The sequence below is a fragment of the Pecten maximus genome, chromosome 8 (assembly GCF_902652985.1).
Source record: "Pecten maximus chromosome 8, xPecMax1.1, whole genome shotgun sequence".
NCBI lineage: Eukaryota > Metazoa > Mollusca > Bivalvia > Pectinida > Pectinidae > Pecten > Pecten maximus.
Genome location: NC_047022.1, coordinates 10,545,608 through 10,564,714, shown reverse-complemented (window position 1 = coordinate 10,564,714; position 19,107 = coordinate 10,545,608). Strand labels below are relative to the sequence as shown.

Here is a 19,107-nt window from a genome sequence, read left to right as displayed (position 1 = left end):
ACACCTGGCCTTGCGTCATCAAAACAGGCAGCCTATTTATAGGAAATTTCCCGAGTCGAGTGGAAAAATACTGAGAAGGTCGAAAAAATAGGCCATTTGCAAAACAATATTGTGCCCGTTCTGCTAAAGATATCGAAAAACTTAACAGACTGTTTTCTTCAGGAAACATTTATCTCTTTGTATGACCATTGTATATATCTGTGGATTTTTTTCTGAATTTTGAGGGCGATTTAAACAGAACCTATCGGTCAAAATGTCGATTTTGGCATGTTTGACCCAAAATATCTCACAAAAACGATTTTCCACGGGGATACCAGATACACCCAGATCGAGTCGAGTTTTACAATGGCTCAAAGTATCAACCGAATTATATGTGCCATTTTTTGCTGTCCTCAAATCGCTATTATATCCGGCAAAATAGGCGAATTAGCTCGTATTATCATTACGTTCCGTAAGGAACGATAACTCTAATGAGTTATCGCCCCTCACTACACTTCATTCTTTACCTTGCCGTTGACTGGTGGGCATTTAACCTTGGCGTTGACTGGAAAGCATTTAAAAGATTATAAATCAATTTGAAATCAATTAAAAAAAAATATGTAAATCGATTCAAATAAATCTGAATTTAATACTGACGTTGACTGGTATGCGTTTAACACTGGCGTTGACCGGTATACATTAAACACTAGCGTTGACCGGTATACATTAAACACTAGCGTTGACTGGTATACATTTAATACTACCGTTGACCGGTATACATTTAACACTACCGTTGACCTGTATACATTTAACACTACCGTTGACCGGTGTACATTTAACACTACAATTGACCGGTATACATTTAACACTACCGTTGACCGGTATACAATTAACGCCACCGTTGACCGGTATACATTTAACACTACCATTGACCGGTATACATTTAACACTACCGTTGAATGCTATACATTTAACATTACCGTTAACCGGTTTACATTTAACAATACCGTTGACTGGTATACATTTAACATTACCGTTGACCGGTATACATTTAACACTGCCGTTGACCGGTATACATTTAACACTACCGTTGACCGGTATACATTTAACACTACCGTTGACCGGTATACATTTAACACTACCGTTGACCGGTATACATTTAACACTACCGTTGACCGGTATACATTTAACACTACCGTTGACCGGTATACATTTAACACTACCGTTGACCGGTATACATTTAACACTACCGTTGACTGGTATACATTTCAAACTACCGTTTACTGGTATACATTTAACAATACCATTGACTGGTATACATTTAACACTACCGTTGACTGTTTTACATTTAAAACTACCGTTGACAGGTATACATTTAACACTACCATTGACCGGTATACATTTAACACTACCGTTGACTGGTATGCATTTAACTCAACCGTTGACTGGTATACATTTAAAACTACCGTTGACCGGTATACATTTAACACTACCGTTGACCGGTATACATTTAAAACTACCGTTGACTGGTATACATTTAACAATACCATTGACTGGTGTACATTTAACACTACCGTTGACTGTTTTATATTTAAAACTACCGTTGACCGGTATACATTTAACACTACCGTTGACTGGTATACATTTAACACTACCGTTGACCGGTATACATTTAACACTACCGTTGACCGGTATACATTTAACACTACCATTGACCGGTATACATTTAACACTACCGTTGACCGGTATACATTTAACACTACCGTTGACCGGTATACATTTAACACTACAATTGACCGGTATACATTTAACACTACCGTTGACCGGTATACATTTAACACTACCATTGACCGGTATACATTTAACACTACCGTTGACCGGTATACATTTAACACTACAATTGACCGGTATACATTTAACACTACCGTTGACCGGTATACATTTAACACTACCGTTCACTGGTATACATTTAACACTACAGTTGACCGGTATACATTTAACACTACCGTTGACCGGTATACATTTAACACTACCGTTGACAGGTATACATTTAACACTACCGTTGACCGGTATACATTTAACACTACCGTTGACTGGTATACATTTAAAACTACCGTTGACTGGTATACATTTAACACTACCGTTGACTGTTTTACATTTAACACTACCGTTGACTGTTTTACATTTAAAGCTACCGTTGACCGGTATACATTTAACACTACCGTTGACCGGTATGCATTTAACACTACCGTCGACCGGTATACATTTAACACTACCGTTGACCGGTATACATTTAACACTACCGTTGACCGGTATACATTTAACACTACCGTTGACCGGTATACATTTAACAATACCGTTGACCGGTATACTTTTAACACTAGCGTTGACCGGTATACATTTAACACTACCATTGACCGGTATACATTTAACACCACTGTTGCCCGGTATAAATTTAACACTAGCGTTGACCGGTATACATTTAACACTACCGTTGACCGGTATACATTTAACACTAGCGTTGACCGGTTTATTTAAACTACCGTTGACCGGTTAACATTTAACACTACCGTTGACCGGTATACTTTAACACTACCGTTGACCGGTATACATTTAACACTACCGTTGACCGGTATACATTTAACACACCGTTGACCGGTATACATTTAACACTACCGTTGACCGGTATACATTTAACACTACCGTTGACCGGTATACATTTAACACTACGTTGAAACTTTATCATTTAACCTACGTTGACCGGTATACATTTAACACTACCGTTGACGGTATACATTTAACACTACGTTGACCGGTATACATTTAACACTACGTTGACCGGTATACATTTAACCTACGTTGACCGGTATACATTTAACACTACCGTTGACGGTATACATTTAACACTACCGTTGACCGGTATACATTTTAACACTACCGTTGACGGTATACATTTAACATACCGTTGACACGGTATACATACCGTTTACTGGTATACATTTAACAATACCATTGACTGGTATACATTTAACACTACCGTTGACTGTTTTACATTTAAAACTACCGTTGACCGGTGTACATTTAACACTGCTGTTGACCGGTATACATTTAACACTACCGTTGAACGTTATACATTTAACACTACTATTGACCGGTAAACATTTAGCACTCCCGTTGACTGGTATACATTTAACACTACCGTTGACCGGTATACATTTAACACTACCGTTGACCGGTATACATTTAACGCTGCCGTTGACCGGTATACATTTAACACTACAATTGACCGGTATACATTTAACACTACCGTTGACCGGTATACATTTAACGCTGCCGTTGACCGGTATACATTTAACACTACAATTGACCGGTATACATTTAACACTAGCGTTGACGGGTATACATTTAACACTGCCGTTGACCGGTATACATTTAACACTAGCGTTGAACGGTATTCATTTAACACTACCGTTGACCGGTATACATTTAACACTACCGTTCACTGGTATACATTTAACACTACCGTTGACCGGTATACATTTAACACGACCGTTTACCGGTATACATTTAACACTACCGTTGACCGGTATGCATTTAACACTAGCGTTGACTGTTTTACATTAAAAGCTACCGTTGACCGGAATACATTTAACACTACCGTTGACCGGTATGCATTTAACACTACCGTTGACCGGTATATATTTAACACTACCGTTGACCGGTATACATTTAACACTGCCGTTGACCGGTATACATTTAACACTACCGTTGACCGGTATACATTTAACACTACCGTTGACCGGTATACATTTAACAATACCGTTGACCGGTATACTTTTAACAATACCGTTGACCGGTATACATTTAACACTACCATTGACCGGTATACATTTAACACCACTGTTGACCGGTATACATTTAACACTAGCGTTGACCGGTATACATTTAACACTGCTGTTGACCGGTATACATTTAACACTACCGTTGACCGGTATACATTTAACAATACCGTTGACCGGTATACTTTTAACAATACCGTTGACCGGTATACATTTAACACTACCATTGACCGGTATACATTTAACACCACTGTTGACCGGTATACATTTAACACTAGCGTTGACCGGTATACATTTAACACTACCGTTGACCGGTATACATTTAACACTAGCGTTGACCGGTATTCATTTAACACTACCATTGACCGGTATACATTTAACACCACCGTTGAATGGTATACATTTAACACTAGCGTTGACCGGTATTCATTTAACACTACCATTGACCGGTATACATTGAACACCACCGTTGACTGGTATACATTTAACACTACCGTTGACTGGTATTCATTTAACACTGCCGTTGACCGGTATACATTTAACACTACCGTTGAACGTTATACATTTAACAATACCGTTGACTGGTATACATTTAACACTACCGTTGACTGGTATACATTTAACACTACCGTTGACCGGTATACATTTAACATTAACGTTGACCGGTGTACATTTAACACTGCTGTTGACCGGTATACATTTAACACTAGCGTTGACCGGTATACATTTAACACTACCGTTGACCGGTATACATTTAACACTACCGTTGACTGGTATACATTTAACACTACCGTTGACCGGTATACATTTAACACTACCGTTGACCGGTATACATTTAACACTACCGTTGACCGGTATACATTTAACACTACCGTTGACTGGTATACATTTAACATTAACGTTGACCGGTGTACATTTAACACTGCTGTTGACCGGTATACATTTAACAGTACCGTTGAACGTTATACATTTAACAATACCGTTGACTGGTATACATTTAACACTAGCGTTGACCGGTATACATTTAACACTACCATTGACCGGTATACATTTAACACTACCGTTGACTGGTATGCATTTAACTAAACTGGTATACATTTAACACTACCGTTGACCGGTATACATCTAACACTACCGTTGACCGGTATACATTTAACACTGCCGTTGACCGGTATACATTTAACACTTCAATTGACCGATATACATTTAACACTACCCTTGACCGGTATACATTTAACAATACCGTTGACTGGTTTACATCTAACACTACCGTTGACTGGTATACATTTAACACTACCGTTGACCGGTATACATTTAACACTACCTTTGAACGGTATACATTTAACACTACCGTTGACCGGTATACATTTAACACTACCGTTGACCGGTATACATTTAACAGTACCGTTGACTGGTATACATTTAACACTACCGTTGACCGGTATACATTTAACATTAGCGTTGACCGGTGTACATTTAACACTGCTGTTGACCGGTATACATTTAACACTAGCGTTGATCGATATTCATTTAACACTACCATTGACCGGTATACATTTAACACTACCATTGACCGGTATACATTTAACACTACCGTTGACTGGTATACATTTAACACTACCGTTGACCGGTATACATTTAACACTACCGTTGACCGGTATACATTTAACGCTGCCGTTGACCGGTATACATTTAACACTACAATTGACCGGTATACATTTAACACTACCGTTGACCGGTATACAATTAACACCACCGTTGACCGATATACATTTAACACTACCATTGACCGGTATACATTTAACACTACCGTTGACTGGTATGCATTTAACTAAACTGGTATACATTTAACACTACCGTTGACCGGTATACATCTAACACTACCGTTGACCGGTATACATTTAACACTGCCGTTGACCGGTATACATTTAACACTTCAATTGACCGATATACATTTAACACTACCCTTGACCGGTATACATTTAACAATACCGTTGACTGGTTTACATCTAACACTACCGTTGACTGGTATACATTTAACACTACCGTTGACCGGTATACATTTAACACTACCTTTGAACGGTATACATTTAACACTACCGTTGACCGGTATACATTTAACACTACCGTTGACCGGTATACATTTAACAGTACCGTTGACTGGTATACATTTAACACTACCGTTGACCGGTATACATTTAACACTACCATTGACCGGTATACATTTAACACTACCGCTGACTGGTATACATTTAACACTACCGTTGACTGGTATACATTTAACACTACCGTTGACCGGTATACATATAACACTACCATTGACCGGTATACATTTAACATTACCGTTGACCGGTATACATTTAACACCTCCGTTGACCGGTGATTGTTAAATGGACACCGTTCAACGCTTTTGTTAAAGTGGCACTAGTCAACGCCTGTGTTAAACGTCTACCGGTCAACGGTAGTGTTAAATGTATACCGGTCAACGGTAATGTTAAATGTATACCGGCCAACGGTAGTGTTAAATGTATACCGGTCAACGGCAGTGTTAAATGTATATCACTCAATGCTAGTTTTAAATTTATACCGATCAACGCTAGTATTAAATGTATACCGGTCAACGATAGTGTTATATGTATACCGGTCAACGCTAGCGTTAAATGTATACCGGTCAACGCTAGTGTTTAATGTATACCGGTCAACGCTAGTGTTAAACGTATACCGGTCAATGTCACTGTTTAATGTATACCGGTCAACGCTAGTATTAAATGTATACCGGTCAACGCTAGTATTAAATGTATACCGGTCAACGCCAGTGTTTAATGTATACCGGTCAACGCTAGTATTAATTGTATATCGGTGAACGCTAGTGTTATATGTATACCGGTCAACGCTAGTGTTTAATGTATACCGGTCAACGATATTGTTATATGTATACCGGTCAACGCTAGTGTTTAATATATACCGGTCATCGCTAGTGTTTAATTAATACCGGTCAACGCTAGTGTTAAATTTATACCGGTCAACGCTAGTGTTAAATGTATACCTGTCAACGCTAGTGTTAAACGTATACCGGTCAACGCTAGTAGTTAATGTATACCGGTCAACGCTAGTGTTATATGTATACCGGTCAACGATAGTGTTATATGTATACCGGTCAACGCTAGTGTTTAATGTATACCGGTCAACGCTAGTGTTAAACGTATACCGGTCAACGATAGTGTTAAATGTATACCGGTCAACGGTAATGTTAAATGCGATGTGTGGAGTTTCAATATGTTCTCTTTATGCGTCAATTCTCTAGGCCGAGTTGTGCAGAAACCAGCAGTCAAAGTGTCGATTTTGTCGTGTTTGTACTCAAAATATCTCCATAACTAGATTATTCCTAGATATACGGGATATGCCTGGACATACATGTAGATCACACCGAGTCTTATAAGTGTGGAAAGTTTTATCAAAATGTATATCGTCGCTTTTCAGTTAGCACCAGAAAGTAGTCTGAATTAGCCGCATGTACATTACGTTCTGTCCTTCAATACACTACATTCCACACATTCTTGTGACGTAACACTCGTGACGTAACATCCGCCACCTCTCGATAAAATACGACCCTTTTTCAAAACCCTATTGTGGCCGTTCTATGAAAGATATAGACAAACTAAAGATGTTCATAAAATATATATTTCTTTGTAGGCACTACAACTACTACAAAAACATCTATCATATGGCATTGATTTTGAAAATTAAAAAAAGGCGATGGAAAAAGGAGACCTTCTTAGGATTCGAACTCACGTCTTGATGAAAAAGGAAGAAAGACGATTAACCCACTCGGCTACAGTTACCGTATGACTGGTTGGGTTAATTAATATTTTAGATATATAGCATTGTAACAGCCGTGACTCACAAACGTGTATATTGACACGTGCGTGTATATTGGAAAATAATACATTGTTTTTAACCAATCAAAACTGTCGTTGCATAGCAAACATGGTAGAATAATGAATAATTAATAAATTTCGTTGCTTATACTGCCGTTCATTATATTTTAAAATTAATTAAGTCTTTTTATTCCTAAGTTTAGAATACCTCTTGAGTATTAATACTAAAAAAACAATTCCATAAGCGTACACAAAATCCTAAACATCACTTCTGGTTATAAAATCATATATAGGGACCGAGTTCAAAATAATCTTCGTTTAATGTTTCATTGTAATATTAAAATTCATAATAACTTCCTAAAATTGGATTTACAATTTTTTTTTATTTCACTTGGCCAAGATCAACATCTGAGAGACAAAAGTATAATGGTTTCAACACAGCATGTTGGACATAATCAGGAGATGTCTGTCAACAGCTGTCACCAAATACAAATTATATATATCCAGGTCAGGCGTAGAGGTCAAATCCACACCCAAAAGTGTGTTATTGATTTGCGTAACACAACCGGCCAATCAGCTTGTGTTTCACGTGAACCAAGTCCCTGTGTAGAATGCGTTTCTGTGATTTGTATCTGTTTTCCCGAGTAAATACATGTAAGACATGAAACGGGTACTTCGTAAATGATACGAGGATAAAGAGTAGTATGTTGAGATTTAGAAAATCACAAATACACACTGTTACTGTGAAAATAGAATGACGTAGGATTCTGGTGTAAAAAAAGTCGGGAATTCCCCAGGCGTGGGTTCCCCAGTGCAGTGTAAATGTCGGGCTTACTGTCTTTCGATTATACGTACCCGTGTGACCTCAGCGGAAACTGTTGCATCACGGACACGACAGTAAAAAAGCACATAATGTACCATATATGTAGAAACAAGATTAATTATGTATTTTGGATAGAGATGTTTGTGATAAATATGTAAAAAAAAAAAAAAAAAAAAAAAATTGTAGAGAATTGTGTCTTTTGTATTTTCCCTGATATTGCAAAATTGTAAGAAATTCTGGCAGTGACAATAAATACAAGCAGCTCACCGAGCGCTACAAGTTCAATCAAGCAGAACAGAGACTTAGTAACGTCACTCCTGACGTACGTCCGTACATGTAATAGACTCTCCGGAATGTGTGACCTCGCGGTACATAGTACCTATGTTTAAAACCCTATTGTGACCGTTCTGTGATAGATATAGAAAAACTAAAGATACAGTTTTCTTTGGAATTACATGTACTTGCGATGTGTGGAGTTTCAATAAGTTGGCTTTATGCGTCAATTCTCTAGGCCGAGTTGTGCAGAAAACAGCAGTCAAAGTGTCGAATTTGGCGTGTTTGTACTCAAAATATCTCCATAACTACATTGTTCACAGATATACGGGACATGCCAGGACTAGATCACACCGAGTTTTACAAGTGTGGAAAGTTTAATCAAAACGTATAGAGTCGTTTTTCAGTTAGCTCCGGCAAAGTAGTCTGAACTAGCCGCATGTATATTACCGTCCCGCAATACACTACATTCCACACATTCTTGGTTACGTCACGTACACGTGACGTAACATCCGTAATCTCTCGAAAAATACGACCCTTTTTCAAAACACTATTGTGGCCGTTCTATGAAAGGTATAGAAAAACTAAAGATATCCTTTTCTTCAGATCTATCTCTACTTACTATCATTGGAGTTTCAGATTTTCGGATTGAAACGCTGATTTTTAAGGACCGGTTAAACAGAAGCTGCCAGTCAAAATGACGATTTTGGCATGTTTGACCCAAAATATCTCATAAATAACAATTTTCACAGGAATACCCCACACATCCAGACCTAGATCGAGTCGAGTTTTACGATGGTTCAAAAAACCATAAAGATTGTATGTGCCATTTTTTCCACCCTCAAATCGCTACTATAGCCGGCAAAATGGGTGAATTAGCCCATACTTTCATTTCGCTCCGCAAGGAGCGATAACTGAGTTATCGCCCCTTACTACACTTCATTCTTTACTAGAGGGTGACACATGAAGGAGTCACAGATGGAATGAAGTGTAGTAAGGGGCGATAACTCTGTTTGAGCACGTTTTGTCAAAATCGCTCAATATCTAAGTTTCGACCAATAAAAAGACTGTTGTTCCTAAAGGCAACAAAACCCAACAAGTTGAATTTGTAGTCCCCTTAATACCCCCATACATCAAATCTAATTGAAATTGAACATTATCTACATTTCGACCAATCAGAGGCCAGGAATGGGCGACCATTTTGTTTAAATGTGAAAGTGAGGCTATGAGAGCGACCGGTGTTCAATGATGTTCCTATATATCAAATTTCATCAATATCGAACAATATCTAAATTTGGACCAATCAGAGTGCAGGAAATTGAGGACATTTTGTTTAAATGTGAAAGTAAGGCTACGAAAGGGACCGATATCCAATGATGTTCCTTCACATCAAATTTGATCAAAATCTGACAATATCTAAATTTAAACCAAGCAGAGCTCAGTTGATGGCGGCCATTTTCTTAAAATGTGAAAATTAGGCTACGAAAGTGATTGGTTTCCCTTGATGTACATACAAATCAAGAATCATTAAAATAGGACAATATCTAGGTGTCCATTTCTGTTACTCTAATACAATTATTGAAAAAATATGTCACAGTGACCTAATTTTGCAATATTCGTTATCGGCATGCCTTTCTCATCCTATGTGTCCATATCTGTTGCCCTAATATAATCATTGAAAATGATAACATGATTTATAACCTGAAATTCCTGAATTTAACTTAATGTGACATATTAATTTAAGTTGTTTTAGTGTAAATTTGTTATAACAGGTTTCTCCCAACCCATATAAATTGCGAAAAAGTTAATAAATTTATAACTGACATTATTTTATTGTAATTTTGTTTGAACAGGTTTCTCGCACATTGTTTTCTTTGGCACATGTATGTAAACAACTGTTAAAATATGTTGAAATAGTATTTTAGGTAAAGATATTTGAAAATTTACTAATTTCTACCTGCGTGGAGATAACATTTTGAAGAAAAAATATCTTTTATGTGTATGTGTCAAATAATTTTCTAGAATACATTTTTGAATATGTTGATATTAATTAACATTCAAAATATAAAACAAATCCAACATGGTTCCACACCCTAAATTAGTTAATTTCACTTAATTCCACAAAATAATTGACATTATTTTAGTATAATTTTGTCAGAACATGGTTCTCATACATTGTTTTCTCTGGCACAAGTAAGCGAGAGGTTTAATATGTTGTATGGTATTTGTGGCAAAGAATTTGAAAATTTACATTACGTTGTTTATTCAAATAAAAAGATGAAATAATTTGACCCTGTCCAGAGACATAATCTTAATCAAGGGCAGATTAGCAATCTCTATTTAAAATTATAAACATTTGAATTTATAATGGACTATTTCATTAAAAGCCTGAAAAATTATTGAACACATTGTTGATAAAAAAAATTATATGATGTAAAGAAAACAATGAATCTACATACAATTGTGTATGTAGTTTAAATTGGCCTTTCAAAATGTAAAATGTCACACAAGCTGTACTCATTCAATATTTCATGCTGAAACCTATTTCAACTCTGAAGATTTTTATTTTTAATCAATTCATGTGATGTAGTCAGGTGACAGAACCCATGGAACTGTCCAGCTCCCTGTACTGTAACTGTTAGGTTCAATTTAGATAGTTTTACAAAATTAATTGAAATATCAGTCCTGTAGAATCTATCAGTCGCCTGTTCTGCATCAACTTGTTATGATTCTATGTAACCGCTCACATCCGCTGTAATGTTCACCGATAATACAAGCGTACATTGTACGTACAGCAACATGGAAGACGAGCCGAGTTGGAGACTCTAGTAAGTCTATCTTAGTGTGTGATCGCTAAAAAAATCAAGATTTATTCCATCTCTCTTCCCTAAAGGTAATGCATATATCACAGGAGTTACAAAGCTGAATCTGAGTAACCTGGAATGTATTCGTTCACGAGAAAGTGTCCGAGAGCACACGGTTCTGTGTACATTTGTCACATCAATCTGGAGATTTCCGTTGTTATTTTTAGACGTAATACGATGAAAAAAATCCCTGTCGAAGCTAGTCACAAACAAATACAGAGACTATCTAAATCTGAAAATTGGAGACAATGTGCAGTAAATGTCAAATAAACAGGAACTATTCTTCGTGCATATTTACCGTCGTCTGTTTACATCAACGTAACAAACAAGTTTACTTACCGTCAGCGTTAGGCCTACGAGGCTTCGGGAATTTGCTTGACATTCTGAACGCCGGGTTGATTTTTCGCATGCATGTTTGTGAAAAGCGACATACAATGATCGTGACAAAGCATCTATATTCTGGAGCATTGCCTTTGATATTGAAAAATAGCAATATAAACTGGCAGTGACAGTAAAATACAACTGAACCCAGCTCACCGAGCACTTCAATCAACCGGCGCTTTCACAACACACTTTCGTGACGAGTTCAGGTTGGGCGTGTTACGTCATCAAAACATGCGATCGTCTGCTGTAGCAAAATACCCCTGTCGAGTGGAAAAATACTGAGAAGGTCGAAAAAATAGGGCATTTTCAAAACAATATTGTGACCGTACTGATAAAGATATCGAAAAACTAAACAGACGATTTTCTCCAGGAAACATTTATCTACTTATATGTGCATTGTATATGCTTCTGGATTTTTTTTTCGAATTTTGAGGGCGGTTTTAACAGAACCTCTTAGTCAAAATGACGATTTTGGCGTGTTTGACCCAAAATATCTCCATAACTAGATTTTTCCCAGATATACGGGACATGCCAGGACATAGATCACGTCGAGTTTTACAAGTATAGAAAGTTTCATCACGAAGTTACGGACTTTTTTTTTGCCCTCAAATCCCAGTTATCTGCGGTAAATTAGGCAGAAGTAGCCGTGTAAACATTACGTTCCGTAAGGAACGATAACTCTGTTATCTCCTCCTTACTGCACTTCATTCCATATTTGGATTATTAATAACACATATGTATCACATGAAAGAGCTGTTCAGTTATGTCATATGCTAATCACTGTGTTAATTTACATAATCATATTGATTGTTATGATATATAAGTAAGGTCTGTTCCTACAGTACTCACCTGACAGTTGTTTATTGGTGGATTTACCGATGGCCAGTTCATCTGCATATTGAAGCCCTGTGTCTGTGTTTAAAATTGCCAAATGCAAAATATGTGGGGTGACATGTCTTACTAGTGGGGTGACACCTAAAGGAGTGTCACAGAAAGAATGAAGTGTAGTGAGGGGTGATAACTATATTTGAGCATGAAAGACAGATAAATACAAATAAATTCCCTTCCTTTAGCATTAATACCTTCACGTGCACTGATTTTCCTCACCTCCACTAAATTTCCACATTTGCACTTAATTGACACACGCGACATTTATCTAAGTTTAAAAATTCATACTGGCGTGAGGAAATTGAAAGTTATGGGGCTACCAATGCAAAAATTATCACACATTCTACAGTTTTTTTGAATATGACACTTTAATTGATTATGAGACATCAATTTGCATCTATCCAAGCAAAAGTTCAGGGTCTCTGGTGTGTTGTTCAATGAGGTAGTCACCTCTTATACCAATATATACCTCCGATACAGTGATATATAACTGGTACCTCCTATATAATAATAATTCTCAAAATTCTACAGTTTTCTGGAATATGACACTTTAATTGATTATGAGACATCAATTCGCATCTATCCAAGCATAAGTTCAGGGCCTTTTGTCTGTTGTTAAATGAGGTAGTCACCAACTACTACAAGGAGATCCAGCCTCAAAATGATCCTGACTGAACCGTGGTGATAAAACAAACAAACAAACAAACCTATGTTCAGCTTAGTAACAGATGTACTCGCAGTATTCTAATCCATAAAGAGTGACATATGCCATCAAAGATTAAGAAATGTCATGCATATTATATAATATGATGTTAAAATCAGGGTTCTAGTGTGTTGTTCAATGAGGTAGTCACCAACTACTACAAGGAGACCAAGTCTCAAAATGATCTTGCATGACTGAACCATATGTGTGGTGATAAAACCAGCAAAGAAACCAAACTAAGTTCAGCTCAGGAACAAATGCACTTGCAGTATTCTAAGTTTTAAAAATGTCATGCATCATTTGAGGTAAAAATCATCCAGATCAATAAGGGTAAAGTGGTCTTGCCAAAAGACACAACTACAACAGCACATACCGGCCTGATTGTCAGCTTCCCTTTTCTTCTGCAGGATAACTGTTCAAACTTTTCTATACTTCTTCTATAAATATTAATCAACTTGGTGTACTTGGTTTAACATCCTATTAACAACCAAGGTCATTTAAGGACGTGCCAGGTTAAAAGGTGGAGGAAAGCCGGAGTACCAGGAGAAACATTACCGGTCTATGATCAGTACCAGTAAATTTCCCCACGTAGGTTTCGAACTAGGAACCCAGAGATGGAGGGCTAGTGATAGTGTCATGACATATCTTAACCACTCGGCCACCGCGGCCCTTCAATAATAAATAATTAATAAACCATATTACAGTGAAAATTGTGGAAAATTTGTTTCTTAATATCTAAATGGCTTGAAATTGAGAGAATAGTTCTACAAAATGAAATGAAAACCATATTTCATGCAAAGTCTCAAATACATTTTTTTTTAAGTAGAACATAGAGGGTAATTAGTTGTAGTCTAAGGCTTGCAATTACACTAACTGTTTAAAACTTTTTAATTCTTATTTGTCACAGTTGCAATTGTAAAAGATGTGAAAATTCAATAAAATGGTGTTATCCCAATATCAAAATATTTGATATTGAGAGAATAGTTCTACAATATGAAATTAAAACCAAATTTTATGTAAAGTTTCAAAATTCTGAATTTGTTTCTTCAGTAGAATATAGAAGGAAATTAACTGCGGTCTTTGGCCAACAATTTAGAACACCCTTTCCAATGTAAATATTTGCATATGGTGGTGTTGGCCTAAAAAAGGAGACATATAAACTGTTAACATGTTCACTAGTCCCTGTGTTACAGTATTTTACCTGTGTGGAGATGACATTATGAAGAAGACTATTTTTTAGAATGGTTATCATTAAAATTATGGTCATTGTTTGAATTTGTCGAATAATTTTCTATAATACCTTTATACAAGTAAAGTTTCAATTCAAAAGATATAAAAAAAAACTGAGACGGTCGAAAAAATAGGCCATTTTCAAAACAATTTTGTGGCCGTTCTGCTAAAGATATCAAAAAACTAAACAGACTGTTTTCTTCAGGAAACATTTATCTCTTTGTATGACCGTTGTATATATCTGTGGATTTTTTTCTGAATTTTGAGGGCGATTTAAACAGAACCTCTCGGTAAAAATGTCGATTTTGGCATGTTTGACCCAAAATATCTCACAAAAACGATTTTCCACAGGGATACCAGATACACCCAGACCTAGATCGAGCCGAGTTTTACAATGGCTCAAAGTATCAACCGAATTGTATGTGCCAATTTTTCTGTCCTCAAATCGCTATTATATCCGGCAAAATAGGCGAATTAGCTCGTATTATCATTACGTTCCGTAATGAACGATAACTCTAATGAGTTATCGCCCCTCACTACACTTCATTCTTTACTCAACAAATCATACACATTTAATTGATCAAACAGCTCAAGGAATTTACAATATTGTCTTAAGTAAAATCTCTGTCATCGACGTATGTTTGAAGTTTATGTACCAAAAGAATTACTCGACTATACTCCGTTGAATTTTCGTGACATTTTAATTAGATATTCTTTGACTAATTGTTTAAACATATATGGTATCTCACATGTATGTAACTTGTATGTAAATTTAATTGAACATATCAAACAGCTTACCTGTGGTTGATACTGCATAGCACCGCTACTTCTGTAATTGTAATTATTAAACATTCAGGTAACTAATCCAATTACTCTATTAGAAGGAAGCATATACGTTTGTTTGACTTCTCACTGAAATGCAAAATGTATCATTTAAATATCTACAAGTCACACACTTAAAGATAAAGGCTTAACATTGACTTATACACAGTTGCTATCAACCTTTATACTCATCCCTGGAAACTTAGAGGATATGTCAATACAGTACCGATCAATCCTTTTGTACATTTGGAATGTTGAGTACGCAGTGTGTTTGGAATTGTAAAAAAATAAGTCAGAAGTTAATTCTAGAAAGGCGATGTTAATTTCATATATACACAACAGATAACCAGTAACCAAAATATATCATAATCGGTTAATTGTGTAGCAAAGCGTATTTGTTCAGATAAAGTTTCGATTGAGATGATGCACATACAAATTAAATATACATATATATATAATGCTATTAAAAAAAAACAAAAAAATGTATTGCATACATGTACATATGTCCACTTCTGAATAACTTTTTCGAATACTTTCTTTTTTGGAAAAAAAAAGCTAACTACAAAGCAGAAAATGCAAAACTAATTATTTCCCCGTGTGCTCATTTTGTCCTATGTCCTTTTAAAGAGTTAAGTTTGTTTTCTGTTTAGAGTATCTTGTTCTTCTCATTACATGTACAGTGCATCTTTGCTTAAACTTGACTGGTCTGATGTGTTTTTGACTTTACCTGACCGCAGGTCTACGTTACTATCATTTCCTTTTGTAAACACTTGATATGTCTGTATACCCTATGACTCGAGCTCATAACACGTATTTTACTTTATGACTCATAACCTGTCACAGGTTTACTGGTAATGAGTTATAGGGTAATAGACAAATCAAGTGTGTCACAGGTTATACGTCATTAGTAAACAGACATGTTACAAGAGAAAGAGAAAATGTAGAAGCCAGACTGGGGTTTGCATCCAGGACCCTCCGATTTTTAGACGGAAACTCTACCACTGGGCTACCTTGTTGCCAATGATCGACCCAATCCTATGTCCGCTACATTCCTCCATCCTGTTTTCAAGTCTTCGCTCCCAAAGACCAAAAGTTCGGATACACTCTTGCTAAGCTTAATCCCAGTGTTTTAAACAAGGGTAAGCAAGCTCGCAAAAAAGGTAACAGGAGAAAGAGCAAATGTAGTACATAGCCATACCGGGGTTCGAACCCGGGACCATCCGAACTCTATACGGAAACTGTGACAATGAGCTATGTGGCCTGGTCTCCGATGATTGACCTAGTTCCGCTAGAGACTTACCAATTGTTTACAAAACAATACAATAGTGATGTGGCCAAGTGTCTGACTGGCATTACTTAGACACTGAGCACAGGGGGTACATTGTTGTCAATTTTTACTTTATTGAGAAATATCGTTTTGTTTAATGGTATTGCCTTGGCAAGGCTAAGAATTGATTCCAGGTCAGGCGATGAAAGCATTTAAATGTATAAAGCATCACTTTAAGACAACCACATAGATAACTGAAAAACATACAATGATTCATACAGTGCAGTTTCAATTTTGGTGAAGTTACATTTAACTAATCAAAAAGTGTATTATTTTTTTTGAAATTAATCAAACGAAGCTTAGAGGATGATACGATTGATTCAATGCCTTCACTACGGATCGAACCTGGGACCTCTAGATAGCCATCCTTCTCCTTAACCAACATACATATACTCCATATGCAAATAAATGTTTTGTTATGTATTGTTTATGTACAACTTACCAACAGGGGTCATTTATAATTATGGACAGCCTTCCATGTTTGTGACATGCATGTATGTGTGTGTGTTGAATGTGTGAATAAATGTATTTATTACATTTTTACCAGTGAAATATCAAAATTATTCATTCTATAAAAGTGATATTTTTCACTAGTGAAAAATATCACTTTTGCTGATTTGACCAATCAAATTAATGATTCGAAAATACAAAAATAATTGACCAATCAGAAAGCCCGACATATATGTCAGCACCTGGACAGGGGGAACTACTTTTTTTGTAAACAAATTATCGCTGTAGGCCTAGTTAGCATACGGGGTAGGTTTTTCGTTGAAAAAAAATGTAATAAGCAGAATATCGAACAGTGTCTTCAGTAATACCAAATATATTTCACTCGTGTGGCTAATATTTTGATATGTTTCACTCGTGCTGCGCACTCGTGAAAAATATCAAAATATTAGCCCCACTCGTGAAATATATTTGGTATTACTGAAGACACTGTTAGATATCCTCTATATACATGTTACAGGAGTCTGCGTTGTGTTTATGCTTATGTCTCCTTGTGATATTAACGTGGAAAACTAATTTTTTCTTTAAGATTGTTCCATCACTATACACCTCTATATTTCCAATGGTTATCATTAAAATTAAGAATAATTTAATGTCTCTCATTTGATATAGAAACAGAGAATATTTCCCGACATATAAAGTGTCATCGCGTCAGACATAACTGGTATTACTGTCTAAGTTTGTGGTTTAAACGGGAATGGACTACACAATCTTAACAAATATTTCTATTATAGAATAATACACTGAATTTTGAAAAAAAAGCATGTAAGACTTTTAGGAGTCAATCGGGTCAGTACAGTCAAAGTTGTTTTTTATAGTATTTAAAAAAAAGATATAGCAAGGTTAAGTCATGAAAAGGTGAAATACCCCCCCCCCCCCCCCCCCCAAAAAAAAAAAAACAATAAAAAAAAACAATAAAAAATACAATTGGTTATTGAAGATAAGAGAAATGACAACAGCTTCAAACATGTAAAAGCAAATTCATTTTACACAAATTACCCAATTTTATTGTCCATCTTTAAAATTTGTGTTCATTTGTGGAATTTATTATTTGTTTTTGTTTTCTGTTTTTTTTGTGTGTTTATAAATCCTCGCAATAACATTTTAAAGTCAAATATGTATACATTAAAAGAATATGATTCTTGACTACTTAACTTTCAACATCCATTGCGTTCCGCAAATTATTAGTTGACATATTTATGTGACAATTAATTCATTGTAATACGGTGTTTTATATCTCTTTGATCGACTCGAACAAAGAAACATGTCCTTATTTACCCAAATATATAATTAAAATGATTGTTGTAAAATAATGTATTTGCCTTGATTAGAAAATATCAAGAAAACATATTTGGACTATGAATCCAAAAATACTGCAATTCTAATAGTCTGATTAAAATATACAAAATGTCAGATTTTATCAATCAATATATCTGACAACCACCACATTCTAACAAGTCAAAGACTTTTGGTGGGACTAATCAGTGAGTAGCCATAGTTTCTTCTGGCCCCAACACCGGAAGTTGATACTGACAAAATCGCATACAGTTGTTTAGTTTAGGAACATATTCTCAAATAACAGATGATCAC

General features: G+C 36.0%; 1 protein-coding gene across 1 annotated transcript in view; it reads right to left on the bottom strand.

Annotated features, from left to right (window-relative positions):
- The window catches only part of LOC117332109, a 73,761-nt gene that overhangs the window by 34,164 nt on the left and 20,490 nt on the right, over positions 1–19,107 (bottom strand). The window contains exons 6-7 of the mRNA XM_033890993.1: positions 15,660–15,690; positions 12,890–12,952 (exon numbers count right to left, since the gene is read on the bottom strand). Of these exons, the coding sequence (XP_033746884.1) occupies positions 12,890–12,952; positions 15,660–15,690 (94 nt within the window). The remainder of the gene's footprint in view (positions 1–12,889; positions 12,953–15,659; positions 15,691–19,107) is intronic.